Genomic DNA, 24,814 nt, shown 5'->3' with positions numbered 1-24,814 from the left:
GGAGAAAACACCTTGTAACATGCAAAGCTGGTCATTTGCAGACCAGATTTTAATGAACGGAAAATTACAAGGATAATGCTATTACTGGAAAACAGGGTGGATTGTTGCAACAGGCAGTTGTGGGTTTGCTATATAGGACTATTGAGAAAAGTCTTGAGGGGTTTAAAACAACCACCCACTGATGAAAGCATATTTTCTTTAGGCACTAGTACTTCAGAGTTATAAGAGTCTTACTCTAGTGGATGTTAGAGCTTTGGGGAAATAAAGCTATCCTGAGCAGACAGGTAAGATGTGGAGCAAGCCTGGCATTTAACTAACTGCTTGAAAAGCAATTGAGCTGAGTTTCTCCATTATGTGATCAGAGAAGAGCAAAACTGCAAACCTTCTGACCTTCATTCCAGTATGTGCTATGGTGGTTGTTGCTGTATTCAAGTGTTTGGTGCTGTAGCTGTGCAGATGTGAACTGCCCCTCTCTGTCCAAGGATATCCCAGGGTGATATTGCAGGGTGAGTTAGTGCATCTTTGTCCTTGCTTCTCTGCACTTCAGGCTCTCAGGAGGGGAGTAAACTGCAGTCCCATAATACTATAAATGGGTGCAGTTAGTCCCCGGCTTCACTTTTTGTACTTTGGTTCATGTCCCAGAACACTCTCAATGCACTCAAGATCCCACAGACATGACAAAAAACTGAGAGATGTGATTCTACTGCCTGCCACCAGGCAGCCCAACCCAGGGATTTCTGCAGAGCCAATTCCAAAGGTACAGTAGTTGGCTGTGGGGGCTACATGCCATCTTTTTGCTCCTGCACTGCCTAACCTGGTAATCCAGACTTAGCACTTTAAGCAGAGGTGACGTCACCATCTGAGCACAGCCCTGGTTCATGCATCTGTGATAGGTTCCTCACTCCAGCAAGGATGTACAGAAACACTGGAAGTAGTCCAGCAAGCAGATTCTGTGAAGGATGGGCTATTTGATTGTCTGTGTAAATCAAAGGTGACATCGTGCACAGTCAGTCCTGAGTTGTTGGCAAGCCTGAGTATGGTGCTAAAGACCAGCTTCCAGTTCTCTGTGGAAATGCAGGCCAGTGGTTCCCTGTCTCCTGGGACCACACAGTCAGACGGAACCTCAAGACCTTACAAGGATTTGCAAAGCATGGTCACCTCTACCTTTCCTCCCTCCCTTTCTGTCCTGACCCTCTTTTTCCCTTCGGCCACTTGACCAGCACATACAGCACCACCCCTCCTGGGCACAGCTGGTCTGATCAATATTTGTCTGGCTGCCTTTCATGGGGACCTGTTGAATTACAGAAGATCATCAGTACGGGAGAATTCTGGCCCCAAGCAGTCAGATGGTCTAAAGGCCCAAGTGAGGATCTCTATGGCAGAGCACGCATGTACACCAGGCAAGGAATCCTGCACCTGTGGGGAAGGGGGAACATGGGTGGTCTAGTCAGCAGAAGATGTGACCGCCTCCATAGTGCTGCTGCGGCAGCTCAGTTACTGCACACAACACAGCTGTTCCCATGGGATAATATCCCTTCTGGGAACAGTCTGTCCCTAACACCACACTAACCTTTCTGAGCTCCACTCCCTATGACAGAATCCCTAGAAATCCATACATTTTCACATGTATTTTCAGATGCCCTGAAACTCCACAGGTCCCTCTTTGTCTCCAGGGGAGCCGGTCTCCCTTCTGCACAGCTGAACATTGCTGCAATTCATAAAAGCAAAAACCCGAAGTAAATTAGGATGGTACAATTCAGTTTCGTTGAATCTCCAGTACAGTGGATGGAAGAGGTGCACAGTTCCAGAGATGTTTACAGATTTTTGGCCCAGCAGCCAAATGTTAGTTTCCAAAGCATTTCAACAGGGATATTATTTTTGTTAAGGACTACAAGATTCCTCTTTTATATGTAAAATTTGTTGCCGATACTTCATAGCTTGTTTTAAAGCAACTACTGAGCAAATAAATGACACAAAATGACAACTTTGCTATAGATAGCACCCTTACTGTTATTCATACAGTGGCAACTGATTATATTGAATAGCTGAGAATGAATCCCTGCAGCCCCTCAAGCTGTTTGCCACTGACTTCCTACACAGAGCTGCCCCACATCTGGCCAGTCATATGGTCAAATGCTCATTTAGGCACTTCTGCTAACTTAGGGACAAAATACCATTAACTTTTCTTTTAAATGTGCTCTGGGATCTATTGATGAAAACTGTAGAAGGGTTCAGATCCTACTAAATATAACTCAGTATTTGGTATTTTAATACAGCTTTGAGTCCTGACTATATTGAGAAAACCTTAGCAATAGGACAACAGAAGTAGAGGGGACACTGGCAATTTTCATACTCACTATTTACTGACCAAAGCAGCTAAGTGTTAATTAGAAATGTTCTATTTGAAATTTAGAACCAAGGTAGCTTGTTCTATTAAAAACACAAATTTAGTGAAAAAAATGAACACGACCAAATTTCAAATAATTTCCTAATCTTATGCAGACATACCAACTTCAGCCTTACTGAGACATCTACTTTCAAATATTACAACAGCTGTGTCTTGCTTTGACTTCTGTGAAGTTTTTCAAACTCTGTATGTAAGTACAGCAAAGTATTTCTGTCATTCATTTTAACAGCTTTTTCTCCTTTTCTATGTCTGAAGGAGGCAAAGCTTCCACACATGCATATTAGGACTTCACCCAATTCTTTTTGGTGTTCTGCTCAAAATTTAATTACTATCTTGAACTCCACACACTGGTAGATTGTCAAGGGTGATGGAAAATTTTCCCTGTCTAAAGTGGAAGAAACAAAGCTGATAATTTTATCTACCCTATTAAAGCACCAAATTGGATGATTTTAGTCCTATGTGCATGTATTGATGGAGACCATACTGCTTGTTATTTTATTTCTGGTGAAGAAATGAATTAACGTTTTCATTTTACTTAGACATATGTGAAATCTTGCATTTAAAGAAACATCTAAAGTGATAGCTACATCCACTTAGACTTACACCCACTCCGGTAGCCTCATTTCTCATAGACTGATTTTTGAGATGTTTATCTCCTTGATCATAAAACCTGTGAAATAGAGGCATCACACCAGTGAGTCAAATAATCATAAAGGAAATCTTGGGGCTTCAGACAATAAATTAGAGTAGTACCAAAGTAGCTTTTCATTTTTGCATCTTAATGTTTTGATTTTTCTTATAAGTTTGTTTTTGAAAGTAGTTGTTAATACTTAGTTCATGAATGAATAAAACAGTTTCCATCCTTTGAATTCTTTGGGAAACCACTATATTTTTCAACAGTGTGTGAAATGTAGTGTGCACATTCATGTGAGAGTATCAATCATCACAAATTTATGTTGTGTTCTGCAAGGGCAATTCTAATCCATGTCTTTTCATGGCCACTGGGAAGCAGTTGTGACCAATTCTATTGGTTATATTGCTATTTCACCGTACGAAAATGGATCTGCATCTATCATATTCAGAAGCTGCTCAAGCCACGATGAACTTCTGTCAACGTGGCAGTGCACGGACCTTTGGGCCGAGGTCACCATGAGGGAACATGTCCAACTGCCCTGATGACAGCTTCTCAGAAAGGAGTGTGACCCTCTGCAGCTGGCAACTGCCTGGGCAACATGCCAGAGCACGAACACAACTGTAACGGTGAGCTCAGGACTCGTGAACAGGGGATTGGCAGGTTTTGAACAAAACACGGTGATTTCAATTCATAAATTCTCAACTTTTTACATTTTAGTACAAGTTTCAGGTTAAAACTTGAAAGAAAATAAAATTAATGGTTTTTTTGGATGCTGTGGGTTTTTTTGTTTTTGTTTTTATTTTTTTTTTCAATTAGACTAAATATTGCCCTCTCTCCTCCTTTCTGCCTAAGGAAGGAAAAGAAAACCAATTCCAGGTCCAAGACTGCTTTTTCTTTTCCTCAGCTGTTCTATTTCATCAGTTCAATACAGCTTTTCAGTCTATTTCTTTATTGCCTGGCTTTGCATTTACCAGTGAAGTTAGTACTTACTCATCACAGTACACAATAGAACTAAGAGTAAAGCATTGCAGGATTTGGTCCCACTATTACTATGTTCCATTAATTTTACAATCAAGTCTTGGCTACCTACATAAAATCTTAAATTCAGAAAACACTTCTGGCTTTGTATTTCTGACATTTAGTTGAATAGAGTTACCAGGTACATGTTACTTTAAAATTGATTTTTAATGACAATATTTTACAATTAACAATAAAAAGCACACTCCAAACCCAACTTATTTTGCAAACTATTTTAATAAAGGGATTATAAAATACAAAAGAGAGAGAGACAGGTAACCTGAGATGCAATTTTGGAATGCAAACTTTTAGTTCAAATGTGCAAGCTCAAACTTAACAAATGTTTAAAATATTTGAGTTTGTCAAATGGTGCCAAAATAAACCATGTCTTTTCTAAAGACTACATATTTAGCTAGGCACTGGCAATGTAAATCTTTCAACCATTTCAAGTATTTGTTTAAAAGCCTCCTAGAACACGTGGGCTCCCAACAAAACTGAAGAATGAAATGTTTAGAACACTGAAGCTCAACAGCTGACTTATAATCGACCTAATATGAGAACACTACTTTGTCTTTTTGAACTTGTGAATACATTTTATTTACCAATGCATGAGAAGAACAAACAGAGAAAGTCCAGTTCTGCAGACCTGATGTGAAATGTTACCGCGGTAAGTCAGCCCATGTAACGCTGCAGTCGCAGCAAGAGAAACTGCCCGTCGGTGATTCCATGTGCCTCGCAGCTGGATCTTGCACAGGAGGAACATCTTAATCTTAAGTTAAGAAGAAGAAAACCCAACAAAACCAACAGCCTTATTCTAATTGAAGGAAAAAAAGGCACGGAGAAATCCTGACATTTAGATTGCAAGTTCATTTGTGTACATGGATTAAAGATGTTACAACTCTTGATCACCTGGTAAAAATATACATAAAGTCAATCTTATAAAATGTTCCTGATTTGGAATAAGCAAATAAATAAATGTGCATATGACCATGTACTGACATCACTAAACCATTTCAATATGATAGCTTATTTATAAAAACAGTTCTAAATATTCCTTAACATTAATGATTAACCAATGAATCCTACTTTGCTGTGAATATATTTAAAGAGGAATCAAACAGACTTCAGCTACAGGACTCCACTAACAAGACTGAGCTGGCTTTGAACTTTTCAAATATCAGCGGTTTTCCCAACACTAGTACAGAAAGCCACGCTACTGGTTTTCAGCTGTGGGTTTCATGAAAAATAGTACTAAAAGACTAAAGGTCCACAGTTCTTTTCTGTTAAAGCTGATTTGTCACAATATTGTTAATTAGTGAGGGCTTAGGGAAGGCTTACTAGGAATATAATTACAGTGCTGAAAAGCATTAATAATGCTCTTATCCCGAGCCAACATGATGCTATTTACATATTTTACCCTGGCATATACCAGAAATGGCTTCCAATGCATAACGTGTGGCAGGATCATCAAGAGAGAGAGACAAAATCTCACAGGAAGAACATTTCTGAGTATCTCTGTTCTATTCAAGACAGTAGGGACCCTAATTTGACCAGTAATTACAGTTGTCACCATAAGAATCACATGTGGTGAGCCACCTTTCATCATGAACTGTTTTTCCATCAGGAGGGAAATGAATTTCTACTCTTGGTACATAATCGGCTGCAATCTCATCATTCTCACATATACTAGGACAGAAGTGACAATTGCATTTGTCTGCTGTATAGGAGCAGGCTTCTTTTCCCTTTCAGAGCTCTGCACAGGCATCAATCAGTTCTCAATGAATAAACCATATGATAAGCCCATTAACCCATGTTGTTGTTATCACCTACTTCTACTGACCACAGCAGATTTCCTTCCTTCATTACACTCAAAGGCTAAAGTTAGACTGGGCTCAACAGGACCAGAAATTCTGCTGAGGGCACTAAAGGCTGGGCTTCTACTACCAGACCTATGTGATTTATGCTGCTCACTTCAGCAGGTGAAGAAGTGAAAGTGTTTTGGCATTAATGACATAGATACTTTTGCAAATTCCCCAGAGGAGTCCAGGAACCTCTTCAGAGACTGCATGCCTTTAATGACAGTCATTAAGGAATTTGCCAAAGACCACACACCAGGCTGTTAGCAAGGAAGAGGGACAACCCAACTGCTTTTGACTCTTTCTACTCTCAACACAGTAAATTTCACATGGTCCTTTCCAAAGAATAAGAACATTTCCAGCTGAATTTTAAAAATCAACACATCTGATTTAATTACAATTCAAATACATTTATGCACATTTGTCATTTATGACAAAACCTGAATTTATCACTGAATTCCAGGATGCTTGGTGCAAGACAAAAGACATAGACAGGAATTATTTTTTCACCTTAGGTAAAATGTGTCAAAAGGAAAATTATGGAGCAAAACTTTCACTTAATTTTACTGAATCAAGTATCACCTGCAATCAAATGTATTGAACATCAAGCCTGCTAGATGGCTTTTGCATGGCCCATCCTACTTTTCCAAACAAAGCAAACGGACACAAGAGGCTGGAGGTCAAACAGTCTGGCTGTAGGAAGCCTGCATTCACAAGATTATTCACTTGAACGCAGAAATACTTGGGAAAAGGTGAGGAGCTCTTGACACTCCTAGGGGAAGGAGGAACATAGCACATTCATGCATAGAACACAAGCCTTGATTTAGTAAACTTACATTTTTAAAGTAGCAAACAATTTCCTCTTAAAAGCTGCCAAGCAAGAACTAATAATTTTACACTGAAAAATAAGTGCTTCAAAGTTAATTTAAACCATGTGTAAGAATAAATGTTTCAGTTTCACAGTGAAGGAAAAGCTACCTTATTGTCCTACAGGGAACTTTGTCCCAGAGGCCATTTTTAACTTAACTAAAAAAATCACTTTTAAGAGCATGTTAATTTGGAGATGTCAGTATTTAATATAACCATATTCAGCATGAAAATGCTAATGATACTTCGCTGCTGTGAGTATTAAAGAGGAGCTGTGAAAAGAGATGGAATAAGAGCTCATGGTCACCAGGGAATGCTAAAACAACAGGTGACATTCAGCACCCATAAATGCTAAGTTATTCAGAAAACAGTTCTGTCTTCGTGCAAGCTACGATGAACTCTGAGCTGAACATTGCACCAATGTGTCACAAAGCAAGTCCATGCTAAAAATGCTTACAAATAGCACACAGATAAAACAGACAACATCATTATGACAACTATTAAAGTCACATTTTGTCTGTATCTTGAACACTAGCACAAATCTGGTTGCATCTCAGTAAAAACACTGCAGAGCTGGAAAAAAAAACAGATTACTATGACAAGGCCAATTAAAAACACGAGACACATCCTTAAAATGAGACTAGGGGTTCTGTTGGGAAAAGAAAAGTGGAGGAAATGATGCCAAATATGTAAAATCACTTGGGACATGGAAACAATATGAACAGGGAATGGTTCCTCACTATTTCTCTCATACAAAAACTAGGTTACAGCAAATGAATACAGCTGGTTCATAACAGAAAAAGAAGTACTTCTTTACTCAATGCATCATTAACTGCATAAAACCTTGTGAAAAGAACAAGTAGATACAAACAATTTAAACGGACTGAAAAACAGGTCATGAAAAAATACTGCTAAATACAAAGACACCATCTCTGGTTTAGAGAGCCTCTAACTAAGAAATTGCTGGGACACCAGTTGGGAGAGTGGTCACTAGTGCTGGACCGACTTTAAACTCCTAGGCATCTTCTATCTGTTATTGCCAAAGGCATTCTTTGGGCTTTGGTCTAGCACAGCATGGTAGTCTTTACATTTTTGTCTTTATTCCTTCCTCACTATCTCCTTACAACAGAAATGGATCAATAGCACTGACAGCTCAGGAGAACTTGTCATGTACCTTGTGCACAAGGCTCAGTGAGGACAGTAGGACAAAGAGCTGTTGTGGCATCCAAAGAGCTGAACAGCAGCACACAGGAGATGGTGAAGGGGCTGGAATCTGGGGGGTGGCAAGCCTCTGGTTTGGAAGCATTAAAATTTCTTCCCACTGAGTAGGTGTGGGGGAGAGGCTCCAGACTCACTGGCTATCTTAGGATTGACCGAAGGTCAAAAAGGAGCACTTCAGAAGTTTCTAGAAGTGACTTGGGTAAATGCAGCTTGGAGGGATGCTACTTATCTCCCTGCAAGAGGTTAGGTTTGGTCAGCTGAAACTAGGAGGGACTTAGGTCTGCAGATGAAGGTTTAACATTTAAGTGTTTGAAAGAAAAAGAAAACAGACATTAAAATATGTCTCTTTACACCTAAAATTAAAATTTCATTCTTTTTCAGATAGACTGCACTATCACAACATCTATACAAGCAAGCATTAAGAGGCAAGACCATGAAACAACATTAAACACAAAGCAAAGCAGACAAATGGAAGTCTTAGGAGCTACATCCACCTTGCCTGAGTTGGCTGGTCCTGAGGAGGCACTAAAGCCCAGCTGGCTGCTGAGATTCTTTATTGAATTTGGGGTGCTCAGAAACTGCAGCTGCTTTCTTGAACAGGATTATATGAGTACTGACCTGACTGTTCATACAGGGAGATGGCTGGGTCACAAATGTAACTCTAAACACAACTCTCGCATATCAGCAAAGTCTATAATGCCCAAATTTTCCTCCCCAGCCCTCAGTTTCTCCCCTCCCTGTAAGATTCTATACTTCAGCCTTTAAGTAGTACAAAAATCTGAGGATTGACACTTTGGACTCAAACCCAACCAGGATGGTACTCCTGCACTGCAGGGCAATCAGAGGTCTAGAAGAAGCAGACAAAAAGTCCTGTAGGAAAGGGATGAGAAGAGGCAAGCACTGAAAATGAAAATTTTTAATTTATAAGGTGCATTCTGAAATCTAAGAGTTTTCCCTCATATAAAAGGAAAGTGGAGTGACTAAAAAAATATAGGAAACTTTCTCCACTGTCTGAGATTCTGTACAATGTCACAAAGCTTTCATGTTTAAATTTTTTAAGCTGTGATTCCAGTGAAACCTAAGTGTAAATTTCTTTTTAATGTACACTGAAAATGCCATGTACTAGCAGAAGCTATTCAACTGTTGTATAAAGCTATACTTTTATCCTGCCCTTTGATGTAGCAACAGTTACTACCTGCAATTGAATGGGCTATGAGTAAGGAGGAAAAAATATCCAATATACCAGCAAGAGATATTTCTTGAATGCCAACCTACTTTATCAATTAATATATTTAACATACAAATACTGGACTATTTGCAGTCTCACAAATAAAATATGGAATTTAAATTTTGAAACTGCTTTGCAGCACTTTGAACCTGAAGCCTGCAGTATTTAAAAAAATGACCACGCTGTGCCTTGCAGCAGACTATAGTCTACTGAGAGGACAGACTGTTAAATAAGCATCTACATAATTTTTTACAATATACAGTGTCACAATGCATTTGCTTAAAAACAAATACATGTTTGCAGTGAAACATTTTAACAAATCACAGAACTCAGCAGCAAAGTAGTTAAACATTTATGATTTGATTTTATCTCAGCTTGGAATGTCGCTGGAGTGTCCCACTTCTAACAACTGTTTGCTAAGTTAAGGCTTCAGTGTTTACACAGTGCTGAATGAAGCAGCCTGGTCACCAGATGTGAAAGCTTCCTTAGACTACAGCTTTCAATCAGATCACGGTCCTAATGGTCCCTGCTCCAACCTTCTTCCTCAGGACGTCCACCAGCCTTTCCAACCTGAGAGGGGGCAGGGGAGAGGGAGAGGAGAGAAAAAAAAAGGAAGCTAATGTTAGGAATGTTCTGGCTGAAAGAGACAGTGTTTGCACTGAACCAAGCTGTCCTGGTGGTGGTCACGCTCAGAAACAAAGCACTACTGTAAAAGACAGACATTAAGGGAAAATGCAGACAACTTGTGAAAAACTTTTTAACCTACAAACCAACCCATCTGCAGTCAGTGATATATATGAATTCACTTTTCCTTTGTAGTCCATGAAGTATCTGAGGTCCCTGTACGGCATTAGCACAAACCCCTGTGCTTACACTTTGGTGCAAGCAGGACAATGAATTTTTGCACTTTTAAAAACATGAGCTGTCCATGGCTCTTGTTAAATGTAGCACTTAACTATTGTTTCCTCTTAAAAATACTTTGCCTGTTATCCAACAGATACTTTTACTTTACTTTACTTTACTTATAAATTTATGCCTAAAAGCCAATGTGTTTTATGTAAAAACTTTTTCAAAATACTCAACAAATCAAGTTTCTGAGGACATGGATATGATATTTTGAAGGCGGCCCACATGATTCTTGTGTCAATACAACTACAGAAAAATTAACAGTCGAAATAAGTACGACAGAGAGCTGCCCAATCCTCTTAGTTTTAAGGCACAGACACTATAAACATGTTCAGAATCTCACTGGCTTAATTTGATCCTTCTTTTCTTAAAATATGTAGACAAATTTGCAAAGGACTAAATTTGTTCATCATTTTGCATCTACGCACATTTATCTTCAGCATTCCAAAGATCATGCATTCAAGCTATTTCTTCAATTTGTTTGTATTTTACGGCATTCTTCAATGAAAGCTCTTCCACAAATAAACTATCTGTATAAAAGCAGACACTGTGTGTAGCAGAACACTTTGAGAGTCATGTCCAGAATATTATACACACAGCTTCCACACTGGATAAACAGAGCTGCAGGTTCAAATAGCTGTATTCATTGTTACAAAGCTGACAATTTTTTTCTTACCTTGAAAGACAATAAAAAAAATTATACAACATGAGAAATGCAGATAGGAAATAAAAATAACACAACTTTATCAAAATTGCAAAATGCATTTTATCTCATGAATGCATTAGTAATTTCAGTGCATGTAAACTAGCCAACATGGATTCATTGCCACAAGTCATGACTAATGTGCTTGGTATGTATTGAAACACTCTTGTTTTCCAGGAACCACCAAGCACGATGAAGCTACACCTTTCATTGTACTCACCAGGTGATTTAATTCCTGAAATGAGATTAAGAATTCACCACCCAAATGTAATCATCAGACACCAGGAAAAGTATGTGGAAAGTTCAGCTCATTCTAGCTGTTCCACAGGGACTCGGAGGGAATGAATGCAGAGGTAAAAAACTGCTGCTTAGGTACTCCTCTCCCTTCAGTTTTCCAATAGCCACTTTTCCTTCTTGACGAACTAGTGCATTGTCCCCTGGTTTTGTAAAATAGCATGTACTGCACTTTGTCTTTATAGAGGCAGCACCCAAACAGCCATAACTCGGTGCCGTCAGTCTGTGCAAGTATAAAGTCAGGGATTTCACAAGTTATTTGCTCCTGGAAGTTTTCTCACATGGATACATCAAGGTTTTCTGAGTTCTAAGAATTTTAACTCAGTTACTGATCAATCACAGTTTTATCAGCCTCTCTTATTGGGCAGTTTCCCTGTTACTTGGGTTGTCAGTCCATGTGCAATTTCAGAAAGCAATGGCAGATTAGTTCTCTTTCAATAGCATGTGTATTCAGAAGCACAGCAGCTTTCTCAGCCATTTTAACTCTTGCTGGAGGTCTCTTTCACATTAGCACCCTCTCTAATGTACTTCAGAGACATAAAAGCACTGGAGAAACATTTCAAACTGTTTGGACAAACAGAAGGTTTGGGCTGAATATTGTTTTTCTGGGAGACAGCATAAAACCTGTAAAATCTGAGATCATGGCTTATTTAAATCACTGTTCAGTTAAAAAGAAATATTGTGTGGCTTATACAAGGCCGGGGGGGGGGGGGGGGAAGGGGGGAATGACTTCAGTAATTGAGGCTCCTTTTGGGGAAACACAAGCTGGATGTCACAGCTTACACACTGTCCTACAACTGGGCTTAGATAGGCTTAGATGTGCACCCCTCTGTGACCAAGCAATGGCACTGCACACCAGAGCAGAACAAGTCAGTGAAGAGCTGCCCATGTTTGAAGAGGAATACCACTGGGATGAAAGTAGCTGTCTTCTGTTTAACCTTGAAACTGTCAGGCTTCATTGAAAATAATGAGGCTTAACAATCATAGTTTCTGCTTTTCAAATGAATGATGACTGAAATCATCAAAATGAGGTATTTCTCACCAAATACAAGCCAAGGAGACCTTATTTGCCTTTTGTTTCAGTCATATGTGGATTTGCAAATTTATTTAATCTTTATCAGAAAGAAAAAAAAAGGTAGAAGTGGACTAAGATATTGTACCTTTGAAAGCAATTTAAGCAACAACATAAAAGAGAAATTATAACAGCTATTTATAAGATAAAATAACAGAGGGCAAAATTTACCCCTACGCAGACACAAGACCCAATATACCACTGAAATCCCACTTAAGCCTGCAAAATAATGCTATGCGCTGAATCGGTGGTTAATAACTCTTGATACTGGCCTCAGGGGGCTTTTTGGAATGATAATCCTGGACTCTTTATTCACCAAGGGCCCAACTCTGTCATGCCAACTCACGCTAAGCAACATTTTCTTTGTGAGTAATAAAGGGCAGCTGGAAAGGCCATTTGTGCCAGTGAGGCGCTACCTGCCAGGGGTGAGGGTGGCAGAGCCAGCCCTCCTTGATAAGGCTTTGTGCCCAGCCCAGTGGGGTACTGCAGGCAGCTCCCTCTGGAGACTGAGCACTTTAAGGTGGAAAACTGCTGTAGTAGTTTTTTACCTCAAGATCAGAGGTACCCTAAACAGAAGAATGGAAGGTGCTGGGAACTAGTCTCAGTGTTTGCAGGCTTTTATTCGAAATATGGAAGACATGAAGACATGGAGAAAGCAACTTCTGTTATTTTGTGTAATTTCACCAAATTTTAATTAACTGAAAGCAGCACTGACTACATTTGATTGTATTCTAGGACAAATTCTAACCAATTCTAACATTCTAACAAATCACATTTGTCTTTTTGCTTGTGAAGAGTCCTCACAGTATAAGTTAAATGTGCAACATGACACTTCCTCCTGAGATGTAGGCAAGGACATTTCACTGAATTTGCATCTCATGAAGCAACTGAATAAGTAATTTAAGAAGAAAATATTTGAGCTCATATTTTAGATCAGTCAGAAGCATGATATGGCAGGTGGGCCATTCTGTTGTATGGCTGAAGGTGCAAATGTGTGAGGGCAGACACACACCTTTTGAAATGCTTTACAAAGCCTCCTAAGGGCTCACTCCCATTCTTGCAGATTTCAATTTCTTCCTTAGAAATTTTTGAAAACTGCAGTAGATGACCTTCATTATTTCTTGGTTCTTCAAATACTTCAGAAAATCTCTCCATTAACAAAAAAATTCTCTCAAAAAATTCCACATCAGCGTTTCTTATGCAATTATTTTTTTTATATTTATGCAAGCATGCAAAGTGAGTACAAAATGACATATACAGGGAAAAATATTGATTCAGATGTGTAGGTACAACTTTGGTTTTATTTCTAATGATTTACATATATCCAAAAGTAAAAAGTAAATATGTCCAGCGCTTTTCATGACAGATGGAACTAATGAAAAGCACAAAGATGACGGCTAGAAATATTCTTTATCAATATTACACACTTCTGTAATGCTCCCATGAAATGGAAAAGTTAAATAAACCACACAATTTAGGAAAGAGACACCTGATCCATCATTATTTTTAAGTTAGCAGAAGACACAACGTTAAGAGACTTGAATCACAGTGGCTTAATGCTTCCTTTATACAAATTTGGAATCAAGCCGTTCAATCTGTGTGCTATACAAAATAAAAAGAATTCCATAAGGGGCTTGCTGCTATGATATTCCAGGTTTAATTATGTCCTTTTAAACATGTTGCTAAGCTTTAAGAAGATCCTCATCTTCAGAGGAAATATACTTGAACAGGATCATTACTAGGTGAGTCTTCCCCAAGACAAATTCTCAACTTCTCTTCCAGTTATTTCAAACTGTTCCCTTGTCACCTATGCACACAGCTGTCAACGCCTGGATGGAGTGTATGTTGTTATGTGGAGTGTTCTCACACAGATTCTGAATTGCTTGACAGTCTGCTCTGACTTTTAGCAAAGCTTTAGTCCTGTGAATAAAAATAACTTTGGTTTTAGACTTAGTGTCCATAAAGCAGACTTAAAATCCTAACTGACAGAGAAGTTTCCTCAGGGACCCCAGAAGCTGAACAGATCAGTGCAAGTATGTGACCTACTACTCTCTACTGCTCCCTCTTATGCACACTTTTGGCTTGCTTCCCTCTTTCACATATTCTGCTGAAGAAGCCTAGCTCTAACCTGTAGCTTGGGATCAGCAAAAACTGCAACTGCGTAAAGCCACATAGGTCAGTACATCCTTCCATACTGCTCCATCTCTGGCCAAAGGAACTCACCCCAAAGACAACACAGGCCTTTACTCCCAAGTTCTGAATATGACAATCATACAGCCATGGAGTGACCTTCCTGGGAAACATGCCCCATAAATAGACAAAATGGACACCCAACTGACAGAAAGGGCACACTTCAATTAGCCCATGTCCTAATCTGCAAAGCAGTACATCGACTAGCAAAAAACAATGGTTTCTACCTGCAAATGGAGGAGTTAAGTGATAAAAACAAAATCATCCTGGATTTTGAAATGCTATATAAAGGCTTATAAACCTAAGATAGAACCCTTGGTTATCTTTCCAGTAGATAAGATTAGGCTCAGGCTATGAAGATGGCCTTACTTGCATGATTTCTGGCTTCTTGTGGAATGTGTTTTGCTGACACTAATTCCCTTTAGAAACCAAGCTTTTGAAAATATATTAGATAAATAAAATGCATTGGACAAAAGCACTGCAAACAGTTTAGCAGTAGAGTTCAGTGAATGGTTGTCTAGAGAGTGGTCATACAAACAAATTCACTTAATTTCATTTAGGATAAAATTACTCCCTTCCTTTCCCTCTCCTTTCCTTTAGCTTCCCTCTTGGATAAACTTCACAGAATTCTAAATGGCATAGTTGTTTTCAGACATTTTCTGTCAGTTCAAGGAAACAAATGACATAGAGAAGAGAGGCTGCTGTGATACTGGTCTTGTCCAGAAACCAGTCACTTGGATAGGATCATTTACTCAGGAGTCTGGAGCAAACTGGTTCAGATCTATTATCTGCACAAGGTAACTGGACCCCAGCTGCTTCCCTCTGAAGGGAACAGCACTGTGCTAACACTGGGTGTTGGGGTGGCTTGTTCTCAGTTTCAAAATTTGAGGCTGCTTTGATTGAATAAAATACTTAAATATTCACTGTTTTGAAGTCTGGTATCAAGGATATGACCGTGCAGAGAGTTGATATGACCCTTCTACCATGTTACACAGCCATCACCCTCTTACTCTCCTGGCTGATTCAGTGAATTTTTAATTATACTTATTCCTCAATTCAGGTATTATTTTTGCCACTTCAAAAGTCTGCCTTTTTAACAATAATTTTTTTATCATCTCAGTAAAAATCACTGTCCATTGAATTTAATAGTCTGCCATAACTCTTTCATATACCATCACAGTGAAAAAGACCACATGTAGTTCCAATGCACAGGCTGCCTCTCTCTTCTTAACAAAGTTCCCTCTTTTGGATTTTTTGGATCAGAATCTGGGTGTCTTTCTAAATGGCATGCTGGAGTTCAGCCATGGTTTTGAACCTGATGCCGAGTACAATTCAGTGCCCTCTGTCCAACAGGGGGCTGGCTTGACTGGTATTAATGGTCCTTTCTGGTCTTAAAACACACATCTTAGAGACTGATGTAGCAGCATCAGTGAGCTCTAAACCATGGCAGACCAGAGTGTTGAATCTGATCACTATAGGCACTGACACCAATTCCTGCCTGCCCAACACTGTTTGTAATCACTCTGAAAAGTATGTTCCATTAAATGTACAGCCTTAAATTTGGCAGGGCAAACCATTCTGCCTCTGAAAAGCACTGTCACCAAACAAGCATTCCTATTAAATCCCCTTCAGTGTCTTCTCAACCCAAAAGAGCAATTCTGTATATGATTAAACTTAGAAGCAAATACAGCCAGTTGGGCTCTTGACAGCAGACATATTTCAAAATAAACCTGGCTTACACAGGCCTTGGCTAAAATATTAAGCCTTTATCTGTGGTCCACAATAACTAATCTTGTCAAACTGTTTGCCCTCTACTTTCTGTTTGGAAGATTATGAGCTAGCTCACCATTACTATTCACCTTGTGCCATCACTAGCAGCAGGAAAAGTGAGCAGTAAACACAGGTGGTCTCTTGACAGCATTTCACCGTACTTTGCATTGATGTAGATTGTTACACATTACAGGATAATACAAAATCAGGATTTTGCTTCTATGTTGGATTTAATGCCACCTTGTGAAAGGTATCACTCCTTTACTTTCAAATGCTTGCTCAGGACAGCCTATACTGATTGCCAGAAATAAATGAGCTTCTGAGAAAGAAAAATAAACCCTGTAACAACTGTATTTCAGTACACTGAAATCTACAACATATCAAAAAGGCCAGGCTTTTACTATTGGATGGACTATTCACATCTGAGCATGCAGCTGATATTACAGATAAAAAATTAACAATAGCTGAAATAGAGGATATATTGGCATATTTAAAGTCAAATTATATACATCAGATTATTTAATCGAAACTCCCAATTTCCCTTATTACTCCATCTTGAATTCAACAGTTTATATGGCAATTTTATGCAAGGTTTACCACTTATATTTGTACAAGAAAAACCTTTTCCATACCTTCTTCCATAAGCTTGTATTACTTTTAGCATTGATAAGTACTGTTTCCACACATTTGGTGTCACAGCTCTTCTCCTTTCTTGGGAGAAATCTTGACATGGGAACCTACTCCTTGCAGTGTACTCCTTACATTTCCATGAAGTTTGTGCTGATATGAATAGGCAAGGGTCTCCTGGATTTTCTTGCCAAATATTTCCTGGCACTCTATGCTGCCTGTTTACAGAAAACTAGCAGTTTTACCTTATGCTAATATGTCTTCCCCACAGCAAGTATTCTGCCATAGTGTTTATTCATTCCAAGAGGGGAAAATATTAATTCCTGAAAACTCCTGATGAACACTAGCCCTGCCTCTGGGTAACAATGTTTGGTATCATAAGAGTGCTATGAATTACAGGCCATCTTATTTTGTCTCTGAATTGCTCCTCACATTCTTGAGAGCAATACAGTCTCATATCTGGGTTCCTCATGTGCACAAACATAATAATAATAATAATAAAGTATCCCTCTGAATGAGAGTCTAAAATTGCTGAATACAGAGCCTTCTCTCAGCTTCTCAGCTGGGGCTCTGAACTGTGTCTGGCAAAAGCTCACCAGGTTTTTATGCTATATTCAACAGAAATGTATATCAGGAGATGAAAAAAGGACCTCCTTTATAGAGGATTTTGGTTTGTTCTAAATCCATCTTCAGGAAAATTTAAAAGCAATGTCAAAAATAGATTTTCTAAAACAGTTTCAAATTTGCTCAAAATGAACAGTAAGGATTTATTTACAGATCTGCAGAGAATGGGGTTAATAAGAGACTCTGAAAGTATCAGTCTGAAACCACATTACACCTTTCTGCATGTTAGACTTCTTGTAAAGTCAAGTCTGAACTCTCAGCTGCCTATTCCAAGCAAGTCTGATCTCCTTCAGACGTGTTCTGGTCAAGACCTGTTTACAATGAGTTTGTGCAATTGCAAATACTGATGTACTATGGTGCTGGTTTTGGCTGGGGTAGAGATAATTTTCTTCTAGCTGGTATGGGGCTGTGTTCTGGATTTGTGCTGAACACAGGGTTAATAATATAGAGATGGTTTTGTTACTGCTAAGCTTACACAGAGCCAAGGTCTTTTCTGCTCTGTGTTCTGCCACCCTCAAGGCAAAGAGGCTTGAGGTACATGGAAGGCTGGGAGGAGACACAGCTGGGACAGGTGACCCAAACTGACCAAAGGGATATCCTAGGCCACATGACATTGTGCTCAGTATAAAAGTGAGTAGGAAGGAGGCGGGATATTCAGAGTGGTGGTGTTTGACTTCCCAAGTAGCTGTTCTGTGTGATGGGGCCCTGCTCTCCTGGAGATGGCTGAACACCTGCCTGCCATGGGAAGCAGTGAATCAATTCCTTGTTTTGCTTTGTTTGCATGTGCAGCTTTTGCTTTTCCTATGAATCTGTCTTTATCTCAACCCATGAGTTTTCCAGCTTTTACCCTTCCAATCCCACTGGTGAGGGGGTGAGTGAGCAGCAGTGTGGGGCTTGGCTGCTAGCTGGGGTTAAACCCCAACAACTACTCAGGCTGTTTCCCAAGTACCTCCCATCAAAGCACAGCTCTGGAAAACTACTCTTCATATCATTAACAAGAAAGATAGTGTGAACTTTCTTGTCAATTCCACAAGTATTTTAAAAACCCCAATGCAGACTTGTTGGCTCTAAACAGCTCTCAATCCTCTTCCACCTCCCTCAGGTGGTTCCTCCTCTTGACCAAAATTAATCTGGAGCTCATGGAGAGAAAATTACTTCCTATAAACCATCATCAAATCCCTCCACATTAAAAATAGGTTTTACATAGGTTTGTTGTATTTTATCACCAATGTGATATTGCCCCAACCGGAATGATGTCCACAGCACTGAGAGATCAAGAAGCAATGGAAACAGGTATGGATGTAAAAGGAAAGCATTTTACTAAGCTCTTACTAGTGGTAATTTCCTCATTATGGGCTCAGACTGGTAGGTGAACACCCTACCCCCCTGGTGATTTCAGGACAACTCACACTTGGTCATACTTCTGAAAAGTTTTTCTAGAAAAAAAGGGCAGTCTTCCCTCAAAAACTAACAAAAAAAACATGGACACAACATCCTCTCTTTCTCCTAATGCTTCCCTTGGTGGAAATTCTGCCTGGTGAGGACATGAGTGGGATGAATTGTAGGAGAAAAACCTTTAATTTCTGTTGATGAAAGCATAAAAACTTTGGGTTTACATAAAGGGTCACAAAATTCTTCAAAAAGATAAGAGTAAAATCTATCTGTAACATGTCTTTTGTGTTGAGTGCACCACTTAGATATCCCTTTTATCTGATGTGCATATGTTATATCCTATAAATAATTTATTATTCTTTTATCAAAGATTGAAATAGAAATAATAGAAATACATATATTCTGAGGCACAGAACAAATTGCTAAATAAAATAATTTTATTGTACACATTTCAATACCTGCACAATACACAATACCTCCAGTGTCTTTCTTTCAAAGGCTGAATTCTGATACTTTCTATGGGCAAGAATTCCATGATCTGAAGCTAAAATTATAAAATTTGGTCCTAAAGATTTATACCTCCCAACACCTCAGTCTTTGGATCCTTATACCCACATCACAGCATAAATGTAGAACAGGAAAGTCAAGCAACTTGCCAATAAAACAACAGTGGTGATTATGGGGTTAAAGCTGTTGTTAGCTCTCATAAATACAGTTGATGCTGTCCTGCTACAAAATCTTGTTAAAAAAACCTTATGTAAAAATCTGCCAGTTAACAGCTCAGTATTTGTTCAGAAATGTGAACTGCATTTTTTTTCTCAGGTAACTAACCCCTGGTTTAGTAAAGGTATTCTTAATTTTAAGCAGTGGAAATAGTTAAATGATTTCAAGTTTACTTAAAATAAAATATTTTGTTGGCTTAGTCACTTATTTCTTTTTGTTGTTGTAAAGATCTGTCCCAGCAATTCTCTAAAAGGTTATACGTAATTCAGAAGCTTCAGAAAGTCTGGGCTTTCTTTTTGGGCTTCTGCATATACATTTACAGTATTCAATCTTTTGCATATGTTAAGAAACAGTATGAGTATTAACAGAAAGAACCTCAAATTTATTTTTATTCCTTCAGCCAAGCCACAAATAAATGACTCTTGCAAACAAACCAAATACTATTTAGTAACGGCAATGTAAATGCCATGGACTTATTTTATTTGGATATAAAATATTAAAGTAAATGAGTATTTGCTGTGACACTCTTTTTATCATCTTGGGAAGAAAAAAAAGCAAGTCTGAGAAAGTTTTCTTGCTATTCTTCAAGGAGCACTCAATCTGCTGTTCAAAGTTATTTAATAATTTGTCATAGAATAGTTAACTATAAGCTTACAAATACTGTGTCAGCATGCTTCTTCCTATTGGGCAAACAACTTCAAAATCTAATTTGTTTGTGTTATTGGTCTTACTAAATATTAGTCTTTGCAAGTCTGGTTTACACCACTGAAGTTAACTATGCCAACATTCTGATTTTGTTCTGAAGTATTCCACAACAAGCTGATATTATACAATACAAGCCCAAGAGCTAGCTGATCCAGTTTACTGAGTGTATACTTAGTGTATTTTGCTACTGATAAATCAATAAAACCATGTTGTAATCTACAAACTTCCATCTCTCTGAAGCAGCTATAAGTAAACTGTAAATGAACACACAGGTCAAAAACTAGGATGCTGTGATTATGTTGACTCTGAAAACATTTGACTTTCATAGAATACATTTTAGTGTTTGAGAGAATGAAGTTCCAGCACTGCTTTTATTTTTGTGAAAGGCTGAGATGATAAATATTCAAATGACAATAAATATTTGTGTTTATATTGTAACTACCCATATTTTAACAAAACAATATCTGCACTGCAATCCACAATGTACAGAGGTTAAGTAAAAGTAAACCACAGCTACAAAAAGAAAATAAATACTTGACTTTGACTGTTATGTGCAGTTTTGCATTCTTCATCCATGTGAAACTCCCTGCAGCCAATGGGTATCTTGGCTGTGCAAGGAATACACAAAAGGCACATTCCCTTTGACTGGGATTTTTTTGTCTTCATTCTGTTAAGTGCACCACTGAGCATAATACTGGCACTGATCATAAACTGTCAGACGCTACAGGCCTCACTAAAATTTATGGCACCCAAAATATCCAGGAGAAGGATATCCCATAATCTGCTCTGGCAATATCACACATTATAACTGTATGAGACTTGCAGTACTCATACCACAACCTGCTCTATTAAGGGCAGTCCCTTGCTTTTCGTGTCTTGCTCCAGGGTGTGCAGAAGTCCTCAAGCTACCTTCTCTAAAACTAAGGCCACAAGTTTCTTCTAAGGTGATAAAGATAACAGCAGTGCTACCAATTCTCCTTTTCAAGACAAGCATAAAAAACAGTACTTTCAGTTAGAGCATTCAGCCAAGCTAAGGAAAACCTGGTTTTAATGCACATCTGCTACTTCTCAGGGGAGCAGTACACACCAGGATTGAAGACACTTCTTCACTTTTCTTTCTGAAGCTGTGAATTTCTACAGAAGAAACGCATAAAATACTATTAAACCCAAAGGTGTGATTCTGAGGGTGGCAAACAAGGGTGTCCACCTGGAAAATGGGAGATAGAAGTTCTGATACAGGTTTTGTATTTATGTTCAAGAGGCATTGGATAAATCTGAGAAAAAGCCCTAAATGTAAGTGTCAGGAACAGGTCTTGTTTCTCAGAGATGAGTAGACTATTTGCTCCTCTCTGATCCAAGCTGCACTATTATCTACTAGACGGTACTGCTTCAGATGAAGGAACAAGGAAGCATCCAGACAAGACCTGTGTGGCTAAAATGCTCCTCTGAGGTGCAGGAGATCTGAATCTTCACAGATGGAGGAGAACACATCCATTCTGTCACACCCTGGAGGAGAATTCCTGCTCCCGAACAACTACTTAGAAAACTAAGGGTGGGATGGGGGCAGATGCCACTTTTGAAAGAAATGTTTGAGGTCACACTGCTCTGCATGGACCTGTGAAGCCAATGTGCCTCACTCTGTCTCAGCATGTGCTTCTCCATTTGGGTCTCCAGGGAATCCAGGCAGAAAAGATTAAAATTCAGTTTTATAATTTTTTCAGTTAGAAGTTTTCTGCTTATCCAAGTCCTTCTATCCCAAGTTCTTATCCAAAGTGCTTCTTTGGGCTGAGAAGTTTCCAGTATTAGTGGCACTGACTTATCAGTCACTCCCTCCAACACAGCCTGCAAATTTTCAGCTGGACTGCAACATGAAGTGCCGAATTAAAAAACTAGTGTAATTCAATAAAGATAATATAATCCAATAAGGAAAATACATTTTGTTCCTCCTTTCCAAAAGTTATGTATTTCCTTTTGTACAGTATGAATAATATGTTTGCCTCACCAAGGGAAAAAATATCTGCCTAGTGATACAGAAATGTGTAACGACAACAGTCCAGAGAATACACCAATGATGACTGAATTTGTTCAGCTCACCTTAGATTTGAATATTAGTTCAATATTTTATTTTCTTCAGACCCAGAAAATTGATTTCTGTCTACATGTTGAATTTCTCTGAGGCTGCACCTAAGCTCATTGGCTCAGTAATTTTTTTTTTTAAATTAACACAAACAGGTATCTCCAAAAGACTGTTTAATTCATCATTTCTCCATGCATATTAGTACAGTCTGAGTGGAATTTTTCTGAGGAATCACTGGTGTTAGTGCAGAATTCCAAGTATGTAAGAAAATTCTGACCCTGCTATGTACTGCTTTCAGTTAGATCAAACATGACTTTTTTCACACATTTCAATTAGTCTTATTTCCTCACTGACTAAAGTAGACTTCTCCATACTATTTGCCCCTAAATCTGGTATATTCACACTGCCTCTAATTGCTACTCTATGGTAATAATTTCATTTGTGATATGAGTGACTCTTACCAGGTTTTGTGTTTTGGACTTCGTCATGTTCCTATTTGTGTCTGGTATGCCAAAAAAAAATTTGCACCAGCTCTGCAGAATTCTTCAGAGTATGTGGTAGTTTTGCGTGTCTGGGAATCTTCCATCTGGCTGGTGTGGGTTTCCTAAACACCATAAAACCCTGCCTATGGAGATTGTGTATCTCTTATGGGCCCCATGGAGCTTATAATCTGCTTTTAATCATTGTATGAGGCAGTCAATACATCAGTACTCATCAAGGAGTTTTCCCCATTTTGAATTCCCTTTAATACGTTTTGATCCAATTTTGAAAATACAGAACCTTTGCTGATTCACATTAGTACCTTAGACTGCTACAGAAGTTGTCTTCCTTTGCCTTCCATTTCCTTCCATACAAACTCTGATATCCATTGGCTTCTGTGGATTGCTATAGCAAGTATAAGATTCTTAGCACCTTGCCCTCACTTGTCTTTTGAATGTACCCACCAGCATCTGTTTCTCAGTAAACTACAGGTCATACCCTTAACTGGGACAAATGAATGCAACTTAGTGTGACAGAGCAAAGTCAGTTTGCTGTAGCTAAGAAACTAGCTCTGTATCTACATTCTTCAACAAGACACCAGGACTTACTTTACATTTCAAAACACCAGCACCAGTTAAATTATTCCCCATATGATATTAAAAGATTACCAACTATTCAAACTCAGCAGAATTTCACAGCAGCGGGCAGCTCAGTAGTTATCATTAAAAGGAAAATCACTTTTGACATGTGCTATGTTATTTACTGACACAAATCAGTGAAATTTTAATATCTGTGAAAGTGTATTCCTAGCCTCAAGTATTTAATGTTTTGATCTGACATGCACCAGAGTGCATTTTTGTAAGTAAAAAAAAACCAGCAAAAAAAAGCGCAGGATAGTTTTAATAGAAAAGTCTCAACATCTAAATATAACATCTTAATAAAGTAAGAAATCAAATAATATTTATTGTTTTGAAAGAAAAAAATTAAAGAAATCTCTCTCTCAAATTTAAAATAAAGCCAGCTGAGCTTCCTAAGACTTGGTGGTTTCTCCAAAACAAACAGCTTTAAGTCCCAGTGAATGTACAACTTGTTTCTTTTGTGAAGCGCTTCTGCCTGCAATTTCTAATTAACTAGCTCCATTCTCTTCTACAACAAGTAGCTCATCGCATACAAGCTACAATGTATACTTCAGCTAAATATATGTAGGTATGATTTTAAAAGGGAGATAACTAGTTAACAACATTTTCATGTTGCAAAGAGGCTCAATTAGTACAATAATTCAGAAATCTTGCTTTTAGCCTGATCTCTGCATAGCTGCCCTGTACTGAATATAAGCCGCACACTAAAGATATGTTTGCAGTTAAAAATCTCCAGAGACTTTAGACCCATACATAAAGATACTTTTTTCACTCTTTTCTGAGACACTGACCTGTATCCTCATTTAAAAATGAACACCACATCTTTATGTTATTAAATCTTTGTTTTGATCTATTAGTATTCACCAAAGTGCCATTTTATACAGCCCCACACTGAATAGGCAAGGCTGGAGGTAACCATCTGCAGCTTTAGAGTCAGCGTTTGAATTGATGAAAAGAGCTTTGTGTTTTCATTGCCAAGTTTGATTCTTCCAGTCATTAGACATTCCCCTCAGATCGCATCAATGAAGCAAACTCCCTTACACCCATGTGTTAAATTCTCTTCTCCTCATGGTTTCCTTTGCCAGCTATACTCCAGAAAGACTACTGGGTCTTAGCCACATTCTTCTCACAGCTGTGTTAAAAAAGAGCATCAGAGCTTCTTCCCAAAATCCATATGTGTATCTGGTCAGTCCCCTGTCAGAGGGTCACCTCACATTGTGGTGTGATTATTCAAATATTCATCCTTGTTCTTGAACTGCACTGCTCTGATCATTCTGGGAAAGATTAGACCCTCCAGCCAGCACTGAAGAACGTGTTGGACATTGATGTGAAACGCACTCAGCTCCCGCACTCAAAAGGCAGATTAGTTTTACTTGCAGAAGA

The 24,814-nt window shown here is 38.6% G+C and overlaps 1 protein-coding gene across 1 annotated transcript in view; it reads right to left on the bottom strand.

Moving 5' to 3' along the window:
• Positions 1 to 9,733: 9,733 nt before the first annotated feature.
• MIPOL1 (mirror-image polydactyly 1) overlaps positions 9,734 to 24,814 on the bottom strand; it is a 151,614-nt gene continuing 136,533 nt past the window's right edge. Inside the window, exon 13 of the mRNA XM_062494999.1 lies at positions 9,734 to 9,800. Coding sequence (XP_062350983.1) covers positions 9,734 to 9,800 — 67 coding nt within the window. The remainder of the gene's footprint in view (positions 9,801 to 24,814) is intronic.

The sequence above is a fragment of the Cinclus cinclus genome, chromosome 6, assembly GCF_963662255.1.
Source record: "Cinclus cinclus chromosome 6, bCinCin1.1, whole genome shotgun sequence".
NCBI lineage: Eukaryota > Metazoa > Chordata > Aves > Passeriformes > Cinclidae > Cinclus > Cinclus cinclus.
The sequence above is the reverse complement of the archived record's forward strand: the minus strand, read 5'-3'. Positions and strand labels throughout refer to the sequence as shown.